The sequence below is a fragment of the Stomoxys calcitrans genome, chromosome 5 (genome assembly GCF_963082655.1).
Source record: "Stomoxys calcitrans chromosome 5, idStoCalc2.1, whole genome shotgun sequence".
Classification (NCBI taxonomy): domain Eukaryota; kingdom Metazoa; phylum Arthropoda; class Insecta; order Diptera; family Muscidae; genus Stomoxys; species Stomoxys calcitrans.
In genome coordinates, this window is record NC_081556.1 from 147658072 (window position 1) to 147680023 (window position 21952).

Consider the following 21952-nt stretch of genomic DNA (forward strand, 5'->3'; position numbering starts at 1 on the left):
TCTGGAGTTCCGAATTGAAGTGCTACTTTAAGGATTACTTTTACTTAAAGCCTTATATGAAAATTTAATGATTTGTATACCCTCCATTATGGGATGGTGGGTAAACTAATTTCATCATTCCTTTTGTAACATATCGAAATATTGATATGAGACCCAACAAAGTACAAGTATACATATATATATATATAAATATATATATATATATATATATATATATATATATATATATATATATATATATATATATATATATATATACTTGATCGGCTTTACGTTCTATGCTGATTAAGGCAGGTCTGCCCGTCCGTCTGTCGAACGCACGCAAACTTTCGAAGGAATAAAGCTATGCGCTTGATATTTTGCACAAATACTCCTAATCAGTGTAGGTCGGTTGGGATTGTAAATGGGCCATATCGGTAAATTTTTTGATATAGCTGTTATATTAACCGATCTTGTATCTTGACGTCTTGAGGCACTAGATCATATCCGATTTGGCTGAAATTTTGTATGAGGTGTTCAGTTTTGATTTCCAACAGCTCTGTCAAGAATCGTTCAAATCGGTTCATAAACTGATATAGATGCCATATAAACCGATCTCGGACCTTGACTTCTTGAGCCTTTGCAAATGCAAATTTTGCCAATGAACATTTCACTAGGAAACAGGGGCAAACTTCTCACATATCAATGAGTGCAGTCCGATTCAAGTTTAAGCTCAATGATAAGGGACCTCCTTTTTGTAGCCGAGTCCGAACGGCGTGCCGCAGTGCGACACCTCTTTGGAGAGAAGTTTTACATGGCATAGTACCTCACAAATGTTGCCACGATTAGGAGGGGAAAACCACCGCTGAAAAATTTTTCTAATGGTCTCGCCAGGATTCGAACCCGGACATGCTAACCTCTGCGCTACGGTGGCCTCCAGAGGACGCAGAGCCTTTAGAGGACGCAATTATTATCCGATTTGGCTGAAATTTTATACGAAGTATTCTGTTTCATTTGAGCCACATATTGCCAAGGTTGGTAAATTTTTACTCTTTGGGGGGTGTTTTAGGGAAGGGGCGGTGACCTAAATACATGGTCCCACATTTGGATGACAGATTCGTATTCTATTCACAAATACCATTATTTGAGCCCCATGTTGCGATGGATAGTAAATAATGACTATTTGTCCGATTAGGGGGTGATTTGGGGTGGTCTCCCAAACACTTTGCCCTGAAAATATATGAGCATCGTGCTCTAATCTCATATATCAATATATCATTTATTTGAACTCCATATCGAAATTGGATATCAAATTAGTTTGCTAATCTCAAGTACCTTTAATTTAAACCCCTTATTACAAAAGTTAACAAAAATGTTAGGTTTGGGGTATGGGCCTTGAAAACTATCAATATGGAGCTCCACTCTCTTTAAGACCCAAATTGTGGTGGGGAGCAAATACATCCTATATGGGCAGTTGTTATGGGTATGGGACATCCCCTAGATAGTTGGTCCCGAATGTTGATATCAGATTCGTGGTCTACTACCAAACACCTTTGATTTGAGCCCCATATTTCCATAGTCGGCTGGTTTGAGATGAGTTTGGAGGGATGGGGCGGCCACTCAGTGTCTTGGCTTTGAAAATATATATCATACTCGTGTTCTACTCTAAAATACCTCTTATTTGAGTCCCATATTGCTATGGTCGTAAATTCGTCCTTTTTTTGGGGGATGTTTTCGAGAAATGGCGGCTCCCCCTACCCTCTGAAAAACCTTTTTTAAGTCCCATATTGACAAGATTACTAAATAAGACCTGTTTGGAGGTTGTTTTGGGAAGCGATGGAACCCCAGAAACTTGGTCCCACATTTGGATATCAAATTCGAATTTTACTCGCAAATACCTTTCATTTGAGTCCCATATTGCCATGGTTAGAGATGGGCGATGGGTAAATACCCAAAAGGTATTTACCCGGTAAATTGGGTAAATACTCGGGTTTTATACCCAAAAGCTGGGTATTTATAATTTTGCAGATATCTTGGGTATAAAAACATTTTCCAAACAATTGTTGATGATTTCGTATTCTTTGTATAAAAACGTGATCTTCTGATCTCATAAGATCGGATTTAGTTATATATAGCCGCTATATAGACCGATCTCTAGACTTAAAGTCTCGAGGCAATAATTTGGCACAATGAGTTCTGTTAGACCTTTACTACTTTATGTAAAGTTTGGTTCAGATCGGACTATATTTGGATATTGCTGCCCTATAGACCGACCACCCGATCTCCTGAAATAGGGTATTGAGCCCATAAAGGATCCATTTATTAACCGAATTCGATGATAATTGGCACAGTGTGTTTTGGTAGACCCCTACCCATTCCTGTCGTATATGGTCCAGATTGGATCATATTTGGATATAGCTGCCATATAGACCGATCTCCCGATATAGTGTAATGAGCCTATAAAAAGAGCATTTTTCATCCTATTTCGATAAAATTTGGCACAGCGAGTTCTGGTACCCTTCTAAATCTTTTTGTCGCAGATCGGACCATATTTGGATATAGCTGATAGCTCGATATAGAGTATTGAGCCCACAAGAGGACCTTTTTTTCATACGATTTGGATAAAATTTGACAAAGTGTGTTTTGGTACCCCTCTAAACTTTTTTGTTTCATAACGTCCAGATTGGTTTGAGGAAATGATTTTTCAAATAATTATTCAAAAAGCCAAACATTCCTTATATCAATAAGTGTTGACTGATTAATGATTTATCTCACTGGATACCATAAACGAGCTCGAAGTACAATGTCCCGAGATGGAAGTATACCTGGTAAAATTTCATAAAACTAGGATCTAGCAGAAAGTTTTTAGTTGCCCAAATTCTAACTATAACGAAGACTGTCTACTAATCTTCGGACGCTTGATTAAAGAAAAGTTGATATTTTGGTATTTCTTGACTTTTTCCAAAAGAAAAAATAAAAAGGGTATTATTCTTTTATACATAAATACAGCTTATTTACAATTAAAAAAAAAATGTTTTCAGCAAAGAACATTTGTTTTGAAATTTAAAATTTTTGACAATGGCAAAATCTTTTTTTTTTTTAATTCGTCATATGTTTTATGTACATGAATTAAAAAAGAGAAAAAAAATTTAAATAAATTCAAATATATGAAAACATAAAAATTTATTGTATTTTTCACCTAGAATGTTCTATGGTCTCTAAGTTTACGGCTCCAAGTTTGAAATAAAGTTTTAGGTCTTGCCTACAATCGTCATGCTATAGAACAGAAGAAAAATCCTATCAGAACCAAAGTTATGAACTTTTGACCAATGGATCGTTGGATCAGGAGGAACTGAGCGTTTAAATTACAACGATTCTTGTTTTAGCACGTTTATTTTCCTGTAAGTTGATATCACTAAAGGCAGTGATAAGAACTATGGGTTGTATGATTAACGTGATTTGAATTCTTATTACTTATACGCACAACTGTACTATCCTCACCAACATTTGCTACCTACAGAGATTGAAACAATTCTTCAAGTCGCAGTTAATGACTTATTTTATCTTTATAAAATTTTTAAAAACAAACTTTTGATTAAATATTTAGGTTTCCCTTCTTCTTCTATTTTGCTTTAAATTCGTTTTATGTTTTTCTTTTTTTTTTTGAAACAAAAGTGTGCAGAAGCGTTGCTACTCCGTTAGACCGTGAGTAATGTAGCTGTTAATTGTGTTGTGTTTGATTTTAGAGTTGTTTGTTCAATAAAAACAAATGAAAGCTGATATTTGAACTTGTTTACGTTTTAATGAGAATTTCTTTGTTTTGAAATTTCTATGTGAATTTCACAATTTCAGTGTTTGGATATTTTTTAATTATAATTTTTAAATTTCATATTAATATTTATAAAAATATATCATTTTATGAAGCTAATTAGTATATGCCTTTGCAATTGCCTATTTCAAAACCATATGTACAAATATTTTTGCTAAAAGTTTTTTTTAATTATTTTCTTAATTTATTAATTAATTTCTTAATAAGGCAAGCATAAAAACAAGTAGGAGCGTGCTAAGTTCGGCCCGGCCCTCCACCATGGATCGCATTTGTCGAGTTCTCTGCGCGGTATCTTCTTTTAGGCAAACAAAGAATATTGAATAAGAACTGCTATGCTATTGGAGCAATATCAAGTTATAGTCCGATTCGTACCATAAATGAATGCTGAAGATTGTAGAAGTCATTGTGTAATATTTGAGTTCATTCGGATAAGATAAGCGCCTTGTAGGGGCTCAAGAAACAAAATCGGGAGATAGGTTTATATGGGAGCTGTATCAAGCTATTGATCGATTCAGACCATATTAGACATGTATGTTAAAAGTCATGAGAGAAGACGTTGTACAAAATTTCAGACAAATCGTATGAGAATTGCGCCCTCCAGACGCTCAAGAAGTCAAGATCCCAGACCGGTTTAAAGGCAGCTATTTTAGGTTTTATACCGATTTACGCCATACTTACCACAGTTATTGGAAGTGACACCAAAACACCACATGCAAAATTTCAGTCAAATCGGACGAGAATTGCGCCCTCTAGAGGCTTAAGAAGTCAAGACCCAAGACCGGTTTATATGGCAGTTATATCAAAACATGAACCGATTTGAACCATATTTAACGCAGCTGTTGGAAGTAACAACAAAACAGTTCATGAAAAATTTCAGCCAAATCGGATAGGAATTACGCCCTCTAGGGGGTAAAGAAGTTCAGATTCAAGATCGGTTTATATGGATCGGTTTTAAACCATACTTAGCACAGTTATTGGAAATTAAAACGAATCATGTCATGCAAAATTTCAGCCAAATCGGTTAGGAATTGCGCCCTCTATTGGCTCAAGAAGTCATGAACCAAGATCGGTTTATATGACAGCTATACCAGATTATGAACCGATTTGAATCATACTTAGCACAGCTATATCAAAACATGGACCGATTTGGCCTATTTACAATCCGAACCGACTTACATAAGAAGTGTTTGTGCAAAATTTCGAGTGGCGCAATTCTTATCCGAATGGAATGAAATTTTGCATGACGTGTTTTATTTTCATATCCAACAACTGTACCAAGTATGGTTCAAATCGGTTAATAACCTGATATAGCTGCAATATAAACCGATCTTGGGTTTTGACTTCTGGAGCCTCTAGAGGGCGCAATTCTTATCCGAATGGAATGAAATTTTGCACGACGTGTTTCGCTATGACTTCTAATAACTTTGCCAAGTATGGTTCAAATCGGTCCATAACCTGATATAGCTGTCATATAAACCGATCTTGGATCTTGACTTCTTGAGCCTCTAGAGGGCGCAATTCTTATCCGATTGTAATGAAATTTTGCACGACGTATTTTATTATGATATCCAAATGCTGTACCAAGTATGGTTCAAATCGGTTTATGTTTTGATGTAGCTGCCATATAAACCGATCTGGGGACTTGACTTCTTGAGCCTCTAGAGGGCTCAATTCTTATCCGAATGGAATAAAATTTCGCACGACGTGTTTTATTATGATATCCAACAACTGTGCCAAGTATGGTTCCATTCGGTTCATAACCTGATATAGCTGTTATATAAACCTATCTTGGATCTTGACTTTTTGAGCCTCTAGAGGTCGCAATTATTATCCGATTGGAATGCAATTTTGTACGACGCATCCTCTCATGACCATCAACATACGTGTTTATTATGGTCTGAATCGGTCTATAGCCTGATACAGCTCCCATATAAATCGATCTCTCTATTTTACTTCTTGAGCCCCCAAAGGTCGCAATTCTTATTCGAATTGGATGACATTTTCCACAGGTCTCCAACATATACAATAATTTAATTGTAGTCTGAACCGGAACATATCTTGATATCGCTCTAATATCAGAGCAAATCTTTTCTTTTATCCTTTTTTTGCCTAAAAAGAGATGCCGGGAAAAAAACTCGACAAATGCGATCCATGGTGGAGGGTATATAAGATTCGGCCCTGCCGAACTTAGCACGCTTTTACTTGTTTTAAATCATGTTGTTATAAAAGTGCCTTCTCATAAACCACAACAATATATATTTCTCAATTATTAACTAATCTCGCTTAAGCTATAAAACTGTCTGTTTTTGGAAGATCTTCTTATTTAAGCGAAATTGTTTCTATGCCCATTTTGTGTTTTTTTGTAAATCTTGATGTCTCTGTTAACATTTTTAGAAAATTGTCAAAAACTTTCCATTACAAATTAAGACACTTTCCAATTTATTATGCTTAGCCTTAAGGCCTTTCGAGAAGAAGTCAATTTCTCTGCTTATATTTTGACATGTTGAATTTCAAAATTTTGCAAAATTATTTCTTAACAATTTTTTTTTTTTCTTTCTCATGTCGAGTGATGAAATGTCTACCCTCATATCAATCAGTACCAATCAAAATGATGTCGGTTATTTCATTTACTTGTTTTAGTCATTTTTTATTGCAAATCACAATTCAATTCCCAATTGATTTTAATTGTTCGCGCCCAATCTACCATCGTTTACGCATAAACAATTGTGGCCAACATTCTGGCAGTCTTTGACGAACTTTAGTGGTGATCACTTGTTTGGAACGCTTGCAAATAAATCGCTTAACTAAAACCATAAGTTTTTGATTGTTATCCTGTGTAGGATAATGTTACAGTCTGAAGTGTTTTATCGTGAATCCGTTATGGTTGAGTACTTTTGTTTGAGGTGTTTGCCAATTGTGAATCGGTAAAAATGTTTTAAAAGAAAATTGGAATATATTTTGGAAAATTATGAGAAACAAATTTAAAAAAAAATTATTTTTTTGAAATATTTGAAAAACTGAACCATAATCTAAAGAAATGCTTATGTCATACTTCAAAGTGCATTTGTAGACTCTTAAGGAAAAAAAAATTTGTGAACTGAAGGCTTTTGATACCCACCACCATAGGATGTGGTTATACTAATCTAGTCATTCCGTCATTCACGTTCTAATTCGTTCTAGCTATATCCGTTCGTCCGTCAGTCTGTCGAAATCACGATAACGGTCGAACTCGTAAAGCTTGCATCTTGAAATTTTGCGCAGATACTTAATATTGATGTAGATCATTGGGAATTGCAAATGGGCCATATCGGTTCAGATTTAGATATAGCATCCATATAAACCGATCTCCCGATTTGACTTCTAGAACCCTTATAAGCCCCAAATTTCGTCCGAATTTGTATGTAGTGCTCTGTTATGACTTCCAACAACTGTGCCAAGCACGCTCCAAATCGGTCTATAACCTGATATAGCTCCCATATAAACCGATCTCCCGATTTGACGTCTTGATCTCTTACAAGCCGTAATTTTTTCCAATTTGGCTGAAATTTTGCAGGTAGTGTTCTGTTATGACTTCCAATAACTTCAAAGTAAAGTCCAAATCGGTCTATAACCTAATACAGCTCCCATATAAACCGATCTCCCGATTTGACTTCTTGAGTACTTGAGTGCTACTCTAAGCAATCATCGATTGCCATAAGAGTATGTTAGGTTGTTAAGAGGGTGCAGATATTAATCCGCCCCATGCCACTATGGACATATACCTAAGCCAGTGATCGGCTTGTTGTGCGCTCTAAAAACTAAAAAGTAACCTTGAAAAAAAAGCCGGGAAATGACATAGGAAATTTTCCAACGTCTCATCATCTTCCTCGCATGCCCTACACATGCTATCACTTGCCGCACCGATTTCGCATAAGTGAGAGCTCGTAGCCCTATGAGTCCTGTTATAACACCAAAAGCTATACTGACCTCCTTCTTGCTTCCTTTCAGTAATAGGCTCGTCCTCTCACGATCCGGATCACCCCATAGGATTTTCGCCATTCTACCGACTGTTTCGCTGTTCCACAGTGTTACATGTCGCCCACCCCCTTACATCGGACTGAGTCGACCCTAAAGGCTTCGGGTTAACCAAGTTTATCGACGACAGTTCTCTGACATTCACTGCCAAATCGTCTGCCATTTCATTTCCCCTTACTCCGTTATGGCCCTGAGTAACCGGGACAGTTCGTGACCTTATCATCCTGGTTTTTATTGCCCTTATGGCCATTTTACTTTCCGTAACGACGCGTTAGCACTACACCACCTCACGCATTCTGTGATCGCCCTGACCTCCGTCTACAGAACTGTATTATGGTCAGGCAGTCTAAAATAGAACTCAGTCCCTGGGTTCACAATTTAGACCCCCAGGCCCCCAGGACGGCAATTCTCTGACATTCACTGCCAAATCGTCTGCCATTTCATTTCCCCTTACTCCCTTATGGCCCTGAGTAAGGAGGACTCTTCGTGACCTTATCGTCCTGGTTTTTATTGCCCTTTTACCCATTGCCCATTTTGCCCATTTTACTTTCCGTAACGACGCGTTAGCACCACACCACCTCACGCATTCTGTGATCGCCCTGACCTCCGTCTACAGGACCGTATTATGGTCAGGCAGTCTAAAACAGAACTTAATACCTGGGTTCTCAATGTAGACCCCCAGGCCTACTCTATCCTTTAGCTTTGATTCATCCGCGTAAAATGATCTTCCAGACGGCAATACTAGGGTTCCGTCTGTGCCGCTGGCAGCAGTGCCTCGCACTCGACCTCAAGTGTCGTCTCAGGTATCCGATCGGAAACCCCTTCTCTTCCTTTCAGGTTTCCTATCGTCGACTCGATTATACCGCTATGGTATGAGCTGCTACCATCCTCAGTCCATTCTCCCATCGCCTTAAGTTTCATAGCCGCTGTGGCTGCTTCACACTTAATCTGTATGTCAATGGGTCGGATATCTATAATAGTCTCCAGTGCCCTAGTGGACCTGGTTCTCATCGCTCCACCTATGCCAAGACAGCGTATTTTCTGAACTTGTTTTATGGTCCTAGCGCTGCACTTTTTCTCCACAGCAGTCCACCAAACTACTGAGGCTTACTTACGGCTTGGTCTAATCACGTTTCTATAGAGCCAGTGGACTATCCTCGGATTTAGGCCCCATTTCGAGCCAACGGCCCATCTACATAGTGCCCAACATCTGTAAGCCTTCTCAGTACACTCCTGAATGTGACATTTCCAATTACAATAAGTTTCCCATCAAAGATCCCTGTGAGATATCGAAATCGTTTTATTGATGAAACGTGGTGCTTCAAATTGGCCCACCTTCGTCTTCTTCGTGAACAGGCATATTTCAATCCTTTCTGGGTTAACATTGAGACCCCCGGGTCTACCCCAGCCATATGCCATATGCAAACCCTTTCGGTCCTTCTGCATAGCTGGTTCGGATCCATACCCTAAGAAGTATTATAACATCGTCTGCAAATCAAATCCCTCCTCAGTCAGCATCCGTAATAGGTTATTTATGGTGGTCACCCAAAAGAGTGGCGATAAAATGCCCCCCTGTGGCATGCCCTGTGCCACTTTCTCCCTTATATATATGTCATGGGCCCGCAATTTATCCACCTGTTCCTTAGCATATGGTTTATCCAGTCTCTAAGGACCCGATCCACCTGGTACTGGTCTAGAGATTGGTTTTGGATTATTAAACGCCCCCTCAATGCCAATGCAAATCGCCAATGTGTACGTCTTGACATCGAAGGATTCTTCTATTTTATGCACAAACTCGTGCGGGGAAGTCTCCACCGATCTTCCCTTGACATAGGCATGCTGTGTGTATTTAAGCAGTTCGCTGGATATCCTACTCTTTATCATGGTATCCACAATGCGTTTCATGGATTTATGCAGTAAGGAAGTAAAGCCTATAGGCCTGTAGGCCTTTGGTGTCGCTTAACTAACCTTGCAGGGCTTGAGTATAAACACCCCCTTGCCTCCTGCCAAGCTTTCTGAGTATATGCAAGTCCTAGGCACGCTGTGAAAATAGTTGCCAGATGAGACGCCAGATAGTCGGCCTACTTTTGTAGTAACGCCGAAAATATTCCATTGGGTCCGGTGGAAATGGTTTGAAACTTTATAAGGCTTCCTTGAACATAAATTCCGTTATGATAAGCCCTCGATCAACCCCATTATATAAGAGTAAGTATAAGAGTTAGGTTCCAATGCAAGCATATTGCAGCATACACTGTTTGCGGCTTGCTGTTCCGTTAGAAGTATGAATGAATTATTTCAAGACCCAATAAATGTAGCGCAAAACGTGTGAATAAAATGTTGGCAAAATTTTCTATACAAATAAAATTTTGACAATTTTCTATACAAAACCGAATTTGACAAAATTTTCTATAGAAAAAACATTTTTGGAAAATTTTCTTAGAGAAAAAGTTGTTGACAACATTCTTTACAAAATAAAATTTTGACAAAATTTTCTAAAGAAATAAAGTTTTGAAAAAATTTTGTATGGAAATACAATTTTAACAAATTCTCTATAGAAAAAAAATTTCGATAAAAATGATATTTTGACAAAATTTTGTGATTTTTTTTAAACTAAATTTTTACAACATTTTTTTTCTTTTTTTTCAAAAAGAATAAAATTTTGACAAAATTTTTTTATAATTTTTTTTTAAAGTGAAATATTGACAATTATTTGATACAAAAATAAGATTTTGACAATTTTATATAAAAAAATAAGAATAAGAAAATTTCTATAGAAATTTTATATGCATAAAAAATTTCTATAGAAAACAAAATGACAAGATTATCTATAAAAAGAAGAAATAAAATGTTCGAATTCTCTGTAGAAATAAAATTTTAAACAAATTTTCAATAAAAATTCGGACAAAATTTTTTATAATTTTTTTTAAAGAATAAAATTTTGGCAAAATTAAAAAAAAAAATTTTGGGGATTAAATTTTTGACAAAATTAAGAATTTTACGGTTTTTCATAAAAAATAAAAAAAAACAAATTTTCTATGGAAATATTATTTTCATGAAATGTAGAAATTTTTCATGAAAATAATATTTCTATAGAAAATTTGATATTTTTATTTTTTTATGAAAAACCGTAAAAATCTTATTTTTGTAAAAAATTTATCCCCCAAAAGAATTTTTTTTTTTAAATTTTGCCAAAATTTTGTTCCTAAAAAAAATTATAAACAATTTTGTCCGAATATTTATAGAAAATTTTTTTAAAAATTTATTTCTACAAAAAATAAAATTTTTAAAAATTTGTCTTAATATATACAATTTTGACAAACGTTGATTTTACCAGCTCAACTAATTACAAAACCATATAGAACATGAATCCTATGCGTCCTCCTATGCTGGTATATATTGTTAAAGCTATTTTACATAGACCAAGTTTTTTTTTCTTAGTTTGTTCCTTAGTTATTTAACCATTGTTTCTGTGTTACAAGAGATCCTTAAAAATATATCATAGCCCATTGTGATCTTGTCTAGTTTTTTCTTTTTTTTTAACATAAAAAAATAAACAGAATTTAGCATGATTTTGTTCCCTTTATTATTTATACATTTTTTTAAGATCTAAAAAAAAACAATTATAATAAAATGGTCTCTCTTTTCCCCCTTCAATATAGCCATCGTGAACAAGAGCAACGCAATGCCGAAGATGTACTCTTTGACATGTTCTACAATGAGGAGACGGGCCTTATATCGATGGGCAAATTCTTGGCCGCTCTCAAGACGACCGGCATAAGACGCTCTGATCCTCGTGTCAAGGAGCTTATGGATAACCTTAAGAAGGTGCACAAATTGAATAACTATGAGACAGGGTCGTCGGCTGAGACTCAAAATCTCAATCGTGAGACATTTAAGGCGTAAGTTTATAAAAACATTAAAAATCTATATTAAAAACAGTTTTTATTTCTTAATTTTTTATATTATAATTTTTTTCTTTTTTGTATTTATTTTTAGTGTGGTGGCTCAAAACATTGTTTTGATAGCCAAGGCATTCCGCCAACAATTTGTTATACCCGATTTTGTGGGTTTCGTCAAGGACGTAGAGGAGATCTATTGGAAGTGTAAAAGCAATACCGATGGCAAGGTGGCCGATTATATACCACAATTGGCCAGATATAGTCCCGAATCTTGGGGTGTTAGTATTTGCACCATTGATGGTCAAAGATATTCCATAGGCGATGTGGATGTGCCCTTCACTTTGCAAAGTTGCAGGTAAGAAAATTCCATTGAATTAAAACCACATTAAATCTTAATGAAATCGAGAGAGAGAGAGATAGAGAAACAAAAAAAATGGCAAAGGAAGAAGTCATCTGTCACACATTTTTAAGCTCATCTAGTACTGCAACCAAGATATATTCATTTACAGGTAGTGGCAGTTGCCCAACAACAAAATATTGAGTGCACAATCTGTCAGAATCAGTTATTAGTGTAACTCCGATTTTGTGTATGTTACTAGTTCGCGCCATTTTTCGTTGTTTGTGTGTACTATGGTTCTTAACTATAATACACACACACAACCAAAACTCGTTGACAGATAGTGCACTTCGCGAGAAAAAAAGAGTACTCAGCTGTTTACGGTACACTACCTGGTGATTATGTCATGACTGCAACTGAGAGATATTAACTCTCATGGTAAAGGAAAATCTCTCATTTCATTCTCTATTCAGTTGTTTTAGTGGCACAAACCATCTAAAATTTGTCTTTTTCTTGTTTTGTAAATTTTCACAGCAAGCCTTTGACCTATGCCATTGCGTTGGAAAAATTGGGAGCTAATGTGGTGCATTCATATGTGGGTCAGGAACCCAGTGGTCGTAACTTCAATGAATTGGTTTTGGATCATAACCGTAAGTGTGACTACAATATTTTATACCATTGACCAAAAATCATCGAACTATAACTTTGACAACATTTTCTGTGGTTAAAATTTAAATTTTCGTAAAAATCAAAACTTTTAAAAATTTTCTAAAAATTCTGTATAGAAAAACATTTTAAAAAAGTATTGAAAATATTGAAAAATCTATAGAAATTAAATTTTTAAGCTTTTCATAAGAAATAAAATTCTGATGAATTTTCTATAGTAATAAAATTTTCAAAAATTTTTTATTGATATAAAATTTTCTATAGGAACGAAAGTTTAAAAAATTTTCTTTGCAAAAAAAATTCCAAAAATTTTCTTTGCAAAAAAATTTTCAAAAAATTTTCTTAGCAAAAAAATTTTTAAAATATTTTTATTCAAATTGAATTTAGGCAAAATTTCTTATAGGAAATTTTAAAGAATTTGTTATGGAAAACATTTAAAATTCGAAAGTTTTCTAGTTAAATTTTATGTCCTTAAAAATCTAAGACGATCTAGCCATGTCCGTCCGTCTGCTGAAATCATGCTACAGTCTTTAAAAATAGAGATATTGAGCTGAAACTTCGCACAGATTCTTTTTTTGTCCGTAAGCAGGTTAAGTTCGAAGTTGGGCTATACCGGACTATATCTTGATATAGCCCTCTTATAGACCGATCTGCCGATTTAGGGTCTTAGGCCCATAAAAGCCAAATTTGTTATCCGATTTTGCTGAAATTTGGGACAGAGAGTTGCGTTAGGCCACTCGACATCCTTCTTGGACCAGATCGGCCCAGATTTTGATATAGCTGTCATATAGACCGGTCTTCCGATTTGAGTATTGAGCTCATAAGGGGAGCATTTTTCATCCGATTTCGATGAAATTTGGCACAGTGAGTTTTCATAGATCATCTACCCATTCTTCTTAAATGTGGTCCAGATTGGATTATAATTGGATATATCTGTCATATTGAGCGATCTCCCGATATAGGGTATTGAGCCCATAAAAGTCATATTTTTCGTCTTTTTACCAATTTGAAATAATGAGTTTTGGTACCTTTCTACACCTTTTTGTTGAATATCGTCCAGATGGTACCATATTTGGATTTTGCTGCCATATATACCAACCTCCCGGTACAGAAAATTGAGCCTATAAAAGGAGAAATTTTCATCCGATGAAATTTAAGTCTGGAGATCGATGAAATTTAAGTCTGGAGATCGGTCTATATAGTGTCTAAATGGAACTATAGTCTGATGTTATGAGATTAAAAAGTAATTTTTAGATACAAAGAATAGAAACTACCAAAATATGTTTGCAAAATGATTTCAATTACCACAAAATCTGAAAATTTATTAATACCTAAAAAAAGCTATTTATTGGGTCTTTAATCTTTAAATATTACAAATTTCTGTTAAAACGGTAATCGATTAGCGCAAATAAACAAAAATATGCCTTTATTCACGCCAATACAATTAGAATTATACGCATCATGATGTACCGTGTAAACTCCCCATAAAACTTCCGTGAATAAATGATTATAAAATCAGTTTTATTTCGTATAACGCTTTTAAGTTTATAACTTTGATTTATAATATTTTCTGTTTTGTTGTCAGAAAAACCCCATAATCCCATGATAAATGCTGGTGCCATTTTAACCTGTTCCATAATCCATGCCCTGATTAAGCCTGAAATGACAGCAGCTGAGAAATTCGATTATGTGATGACTTGGTTCAAACGTTTGTCTGGTGGTGAAAATATAGGCTTTAACAATGCCGTTTTCCTGTCGGAACGTGAGGCTGCTGATCGTAACTATGCTTTGGGTTTCTATATGCGTGAGAATAAATGCTATCCAAAGAGGACAAATCTGAAAGAAGTCATGGACTTTTATTTCCAGGTAAGTTAGTGCAAAAATAAAGAGTAAAGAAAAAAATTGACTTTAACTAACTTTCATTTGTTTTTGTTTTTTCAGTGCTGTTCCATGGAGACCACCTGCGAAGCAATGGGCGTCATTGCAGCCACCCTGGCTAATGGTGGCATTTGCCCCACCACCGAAGAGAAAATCTTCCGTCCCGAAGTTGTTCGTGATGTTTTGTCAATTATGCATTCGTGCGGCACCTATGACTATTCGGGGCAATTTGCCTTCAAAGTCGGTTTGCCCGCCAAGTCAGGTGTGAGCGGTGGCATGATGTTGGTCATACCCAATGTCATGGGTATTTTTGCCTGGTCTCCACCCCTAGATCATTTGGGCAATACTGTGCGTGGTGTACAATTCTGTGAAGAGCTGGTGAATGTTTTCAATTTCCATCGTTATGATAATTTAAAACATGCCACCAATAAGAAGGATCCCCGTAAACATCGTTATGAGACCAAAGGATTGTCTATTGTGAATTTACTATTTTCGGCAGCTAGTGGTGATGTTACCGCATTGCGTAGACATCGCCTATCGGGCATGGATATTACGTTGGCAGATTATGATGGTCGTACGGCTTTGCATTTGGCTGCCTCCGAGGGTCATTTGGATTGTGTGCGCTTTTTGTTGGAACAATGTCATGTGCCCCATAATCCCAAGGATCGTTGGGGTAATCTTCCCGTCGATGAGGCAGAGAATTTCGGTCACCATAATATTGTGGAATTTTTAAAGCAATGGGCTGAAAAGTCAGACAATAATGAGGATGTTAAGACAGAGGCTGTGGTTAAGAATACCGAAGCCGATGAGGTAAGGAAAATTGGGAAAATGTGTTTGAATGGTTGGGAGTTAAGATTTGTGATTATAGATTTCTTAAGTTTTTTTTTTCTATTTATTAAAAAGTATATAATTTTTTCTAAAAACTGTGAATTCTATCAAATTTTGCACAAATACTACTTATTAGTGTAGATCATTTGGATTGTAAATGGACCAAATCGGTTCATGTTGTGATATAGCTGTGATATAAACCGATCTTGGGTCTTGATTTCTTGAGCCTCTAGAGGGCCTCTAGAAATTTGAGCCTCTTGGCTGAAATTTTGTACAACGGCTTTCCCATGACCTTGAACATAAGTCTCAAATATGGTTCGAATCGGTCTATAGCCTGATACAGCTCCCATATAAACAGATCCGGGTAAAGAACTCGTCAAATGCGGTCCATGGTGGAGGGTATATAATGTTTGGTCCGGCCGAACTTAGCACGCTCTTACTTGTTTTTTTTTTTATTTTTCCGAACTTTTAATGTTTTTATTCATTCTGTTTATTTTAATTTTTTTTATTTATTAAAAGTTTATTTTTTTATTGCGTTTAATTTATTTATTTATTTTCCTATAATATTTTTAAATTATTTTGTTTCCCAATATTATTTTTGTTAAAAAAAAGAAAAATAATCACATAATGGCAATCCTGTTAACATAAGATATCTCTAAGTAGTCATTCACAATAGTGCCTATGAAACACAGCCTTTTCAAGCTTGAGCTGTGTTTAGTAAGCACTTTTTTAACTTACAGATAACTATCCAAAAAACGATTTGCATTAAGTTTTGTGATTACATCCATAAATTTTTTAAATTAATCTTATAATTTTATTCTTCTTTTTAGGAACTTATAACACCTGACATTAAAACTGGCTATGATCGTAGTGCTACCGCCAGCCCCATGCCCTCGGATACCAGCACCAGCAGCGGACCCGATGATCACAGCCGCCCTGGCCTCTAAGCAAACTCAGTAGGACATAAGAAACGAAACCCAAAGTAGTGTGTACAATAGAATCTCTTTTACCTTACTTACCTTTACAGTTAGTTCTCATATATCATTTTAAAATGATTTATACATACAAATTATAATTATTTTTTTATTATTAATTCCATTTGATTAGTTGCTAAAGGCTTGCAAAACAAAAAAGATTTAGTTTCTAAGCTCGAATTCAATGAGGCATTTTAGTTTGTAAGAGAGCCATCACCCGATAGAACGAAGGAACTTCAAACGAAGAACTTCCTTGGCATAGAAACAAAGTAGACTTCCATAAATAGCTAAAGTTTAATAATAAGGCGGATACACTTTTGAGAGAGGAAATAACATTTGGACACAATTTTCTATGAACACCAAAATTTGACTTTTTCTATAGAAATAAATTTGAACATTTTCTATGGAAAAAAAAATTGTTGAAAAAATTTTTCGAAATATAAAATTTTTATATATTTTTTATATATAGATTAAAAAAAGTTTTAGAATTTGCACACAAATTTTTATAGTAATGTAATTTTATAAAAAAAAAAGTTTTGTTATTAATAAATTTTAGAAAGAATATTCTATACATATGACATTTTTGATAAATTTGATATGGAAATAATATTTTTCAAAAAATTCTACAAAATTTTTATAAAAAAATACTTTTACCAATTCTATAGAAATGGTAGTTTGAAAAGAATTTTATTGTTTTTTTATTTTGTATATAAAAAAATTAAATTTTCATTTCAAGTCCCAGCAATTGTATCCGTCTCTTGCCGAGCTTACCAAAATTTTTTATTTTTATTACAATTCCATAGAAATTAAAAATCAATATTGACCAAATATGTTACATAACGAAAAGCAAAACCAAAAAAAAAGTGAAATCTAAACTATCAATGACAATAATACTTAATAATATGTATGTGTAACTAAACAATAACGATTTATGGTTTTTATTCATAAGTATTTGTATTTTGTGAGTCTATACACAAGTCGGAAGTTCCACGAAAATAGTCCAAAATTTTAGAAGTTTATTTTTAAAGATTTAGAAAATTCCCCCATCCTTCTTCATCCTTAGCCTACAATGTTTTTGGAGCCATTTGAATATTTACGAATTATTTTTAATTATTTTTCTAAATATCCTGTGATTAACTCGAAATTTTTTATTTTGAACAAAAACTAAAAAAAAAAATAAAATTTCATTGGTTATTTTTATTGTATTTGAGGTTATTATCATTATTTTTATGTCATTAGTTGTTTCTATATCTAGTTTAGACATTAAAGGTTCCTTTCTTTAAATTTAGAAGTCATCCATCGCTATAGTAAACTGAAAACCCATATTAATTTCATCATTCTTCTTAATATGTACATTAAATATACACCTGAAAATACATACAGAGCATTGTATGTATGGAGGTATGTTTGTTTAGATCATTTCAAATTTTGAGGGTTTTTTGTATTTACCTGTAATAGTTTTTAACCAAATAAGTGTTTTATTTCTTTTAGTGTATAGTCACTTTTCATATACAAGTTTACCTTTCGACATGCATACATATATATTTAGATACACTATATGTATGTATATTATATTGTATTTATCTACCTTCCTATATACGTAGGTATACATTTGAATGTATTATATCATATAACGAATTCATGTTAAATTCATGTGTTAAATGGAAATAAAGTAAAAAAAATGTGGTATTAAATGTTCACAACTCTTTGAAACATTCATACACAGATTGAACTGAAATTGTTTAAGTGTCCTTATTGAGTGGGAAGAACAATAAAGCTGCCACTTTAAAACTAATCGCCTACAAATTTTGTTTTCTAGGGGCTGAAACAGTCAAATCGAAGGTCAGTTTTATGTGGGAGCTAACCGATATTGCCCATTTACTACCTCCAACGACCTCCATCAATAAGAAATATCTGTACAAAATTTCAACGACCACTTTAGTGATTTCGAAAGACGCGCGGACATGGTAAGATCCAAATATATTTACCTTATAGGGTCGCAGATCAAATTTTTAAAAATTTACAAATGGAATGGCTATATACCCCCATGCTATTGTAGGGTTAAAATACAAAAAAAAAATTGTTTATATAAAAAAATGTCAAAATTATAACATAAGCCGAACCAGGCCCGCTTCGCTGCGCCTACTTTAACTCTCTAATATCTTTTTAGGCTGGGGACACTTCGCCCTGAATCCGGATTTCGAATTCATGTCATTGTAGACTACAACGCTTAACGCGTTCGAATCCTGGTAAGAACATCGTACAAAGCGGTGTTTATCCCCTCTTAATGTTGGCGACAGTTGGTACAATGCCATACATGATCATTTAAAAAATTTTCCCCAAAGAGGTGTCGCACTACGGCATGCCGTTCGGACTCGGCTAAAAACAAAGATCCCTTATCATTGAGTTTAAATTTGAATCGGAAATTATGTAGCCTCTGTTTCCTTACAGACAAACGTACACAATCTATGAAAATTTATAGAAAATCGGTTCAGCCAAGTATCATATTGTCATAATGGTTCTAGTGGCGTTTTTAAGAAGTGGCGTGACTCCCTATACTTCGATCTGATTTTGTATGCCAGATTTGAAATCTACTCCCGAATACCTTTCATTTGAGCCCCATATTGACATGAACTTCCAATATGTCTGTATGGGTGAGTTTGGGGTTGGGGCGGTACGATGGGTACTTAGACTCAAATTTTAATACCATATTCGTATTCTACTCTCCAATACCTTTCATTTGATACCTACATTGTCCCTATCGGTCCACTTTTGATTTTGGGTTTTTTTTTTTTGGCTAAGGGGGAGGGTCCGTTCCCCTTCCGATGCCGACAAATTATATAGCCTATGTTTTCGTCCAGACCAACCTACACAATATGCGAAAATTTCGAGAAAATCGGTTCTGTCGTTTTTCAGTCTATATGGAACACACAAACCGAGTCCCATATATCCGTGATTGGCTAATATGCCCATTTTGGGCGTTTTTTTGGGGGTTGGGTGACCCCCTATACTTCGACATGAATTTGTATGCCAGAATCGTAATCTATTCCCGCATACTTTTCATTTGATACCCATATTGTCCGTATCGGTCCACTTTTGATTTTGGGTGGTATTTTTGGGAGGGTTCGCCCCCTTCCGATATCAAAAAATTATATAGCCTATGTTACCTTCCAGAACAAGCAACACAATCTGTGAAAATTTCAAGATAATCGGTTCAGGCGTTTTTGAGTCTATACGGAACAAACAAACACAAATTGAAGATTTTTAATTTTGATACCCACCATAGAAGGATGGGACTATATTCATTTTGTCATTTCGTTTGCAATACATCGAAATATCCATTTCCGATCCTATAAACTATGTATATATATTCTTTATCACCGTAAAAATCTAAGACCATCTAAAATCGTCTTTAAAAATAGATTTTTTTTATCCATAAGCAAGTTAAGTTCGAAGATGGGCTATATCGGACTACATCTTCATATAGCCCCCATATAGACCGATTCCCCGATTTAGGGTCTTAGACCCATAAAAGCCACATTTATCATCCGATTTTGCTGACATTTCGGACAGTGAGTTGTGTAGGCCAGTCGCCATCGTTTTTCAATTTGGCCCTGATCGGTCCAGATTTGGATATAGCTGCCATATAGACCGATCTCTCGATTTAAGGTTTTGGGCCCATAAAAGGAGTATTTACTGTCCGATTTGCCCGAAATTTGGGTGAGTTAAGTTAAGCCCCTCGACATATTTCTGCAATTTGGTCAAGATCGATCAAGATTTGCATATAGCTGCCATATAGACCGATCTCTCGATTTAAGGTTTTGGCCCATAAAAGGCGCATTTATAATCCGATTTCACTGAAATTTGACTCAGTGACTTATATTTCGCTTTTCGACATCCGTGTCGTATATGGTTCAGATCGGTTAATTTTTAGATATAGCTACAAAAAAGACCAATATTTTGTTATACATAATTGAACAATGACTTGTACTTATTAGTATTTGGTCCAAATCGGAACCTATTTCGATATAGCTGATATGGGGCATAAAGTATGCATTTTTTCACTAGATTTTGACGAAAGGTGGTTTACATGGGTATCCAAAGTTCGACACGGCCGAACATTACGTCTTTTTACTTGTTTTTTGTTTTATTTCGAAAACGCTACACGATGGCGAGGTTGAAGCAAGGACATTTTTTTAGATCTTCACTTTTTCCATGAAAACCACGTAAATCGATTCATTACTTTCAAAGTTTTAGCCCTCAGAATGTTGAAAAGTTGAAAGGTGGGCAAATATGGCACCCTGTGTTGCATCCTGTATTAGTGAAGCGAGCCACTTACATATATTAACGGAAAGGCTGTGTCCTCCTCTACAAATGTCGACAACATTTTATACCGCTCAGATCAGTAGATGAAAAGTTTTGGCGTTATAACTACTGCGGTCCCTTGGGACCTCATCGTATAAATATGACATTCGAAATGTTTGTGTATCGAAGGGTTAATTTTTATTTCACGAACAAAGTGTGAAGTAATATAAGAAAATAAGGTTTAAGTCCCCGCTACCCAATTGATGTTAGGTTTACAGTCACTGTGTTATAAAAGCTTCTCTTTTTTCATTTATGTTGACAACACTTCTGTTATTCTGGCAGATGTAAATAAATTATGTAATAAATCATTACTTGCTTCTCTGTTGCATTGCAATGCCAATGTAGAATGTTGGCTGTCTAATTACAAGATTAAATGGAAGTTGGAAAAAGCAATAAAATAAAACAAAATAAAATAAAATGAAATAAAATAAAATGAAATAAAATAAAATAAAATAAAATAAAATAAAATAAAATAAAATAAAATAAAAAAATAAAACAAAATAAAATAAAATGAAATAAAATAAAATAAAATAAAATAAAATAAAAAAAATAAAAAAAAATAAAATAAAATAAAATAAATTAAAACAAAAAAAAATAAAATAAAATAAAATAAAATAAAATAAAATAAAATAAAATAAAATAAAATAAAATAAAATAAAATAAAATAAAATAAAATAAAATAAAATAAAATAAAATAAAATAAAATGAAATGAAATGAAATAAAATAAAATAAATTAAAATAAAATAAAATGAAATAAAAAATAAAAAAATAAAATTGAACCCTCTAGAAGGTTATGTACCGATTTGCGCCATACTTAGCACAAAACACCTCATGCTAAGTTTCAGCCAAATCGGATGAGCATTGCGCCCTCCAGCGGCTCAAGAAGTCAAGACCCAAGATCGGTTTTTATGGCAAAACATGGACCGATTTGGCCCATTTACAATCCCAACCGACCTACACTTATAAAGAGTATTTATGTAAAATTTCAAACGCCTAGTTTTACCCCTTCAAAAGTTTGCGTGCTTTCGACAGACAGACGGATGGACGGACGGACATGGCTAGATCGACTTAAAATGACATGACTATCAAGAATATATATACTCTATGGGGTCTTAGATGCATATTTCGAGGTGTTACAAACAGAGTGACGAAATAAGTATACCCCCATCCTATGGTGGAGGG

At 34.7% G+C, this 21952-nt stretch overlaps 1 protein-coding gene across 5 annotated transcripts in view; it reads left to right on the plus strand.

Moving 5' to 3' along the window:
- Window positions 1-16792, plus strand: part of LOC106085188 (glutaminase kidney isoform, mitochondrial) — a 49202-nt gene extending 32410 nt beyond the window's left edge. For 2 of the 5 annotated variants that reach the window (XM_013249291.2, XM_013249292.2), the window contains 6 exons: window positions 11482-11721; window positions 11819-12076; window positions 12593-12708; window positions 14310-14590; window positions 14666-15412; window positions 16261-16792. In XM_013249291.2, the coding sequence (XP_013104745.2) occupies window positions 11482-11721; window positions 11819-12076; window positions 12593-12708; window positions 14310-14590; window positions 14666-15412; window positions 16261-16377 (1759 nt within the window). In that variant the 3' untranslated portion in view covers window positions 16378-16792. Of the gene's footprint in view, window positions 1-3654; window positions 3685-6565; window positions 6733-11481; window positions 11722-11818; window positions 12077-12592; window positions 12709-14309; window positions 14591-14665; window positions 15413-16260 lie in introns of those variants that run through there. The other 3 variants (XM_013249290.2, XM_013249293.2, XM_013249294.2) reach the window with 3 other exon arrangements.
- The last annotated feature ends 5160 nt before the right edge of the window (window positions 16793-21952 follow it).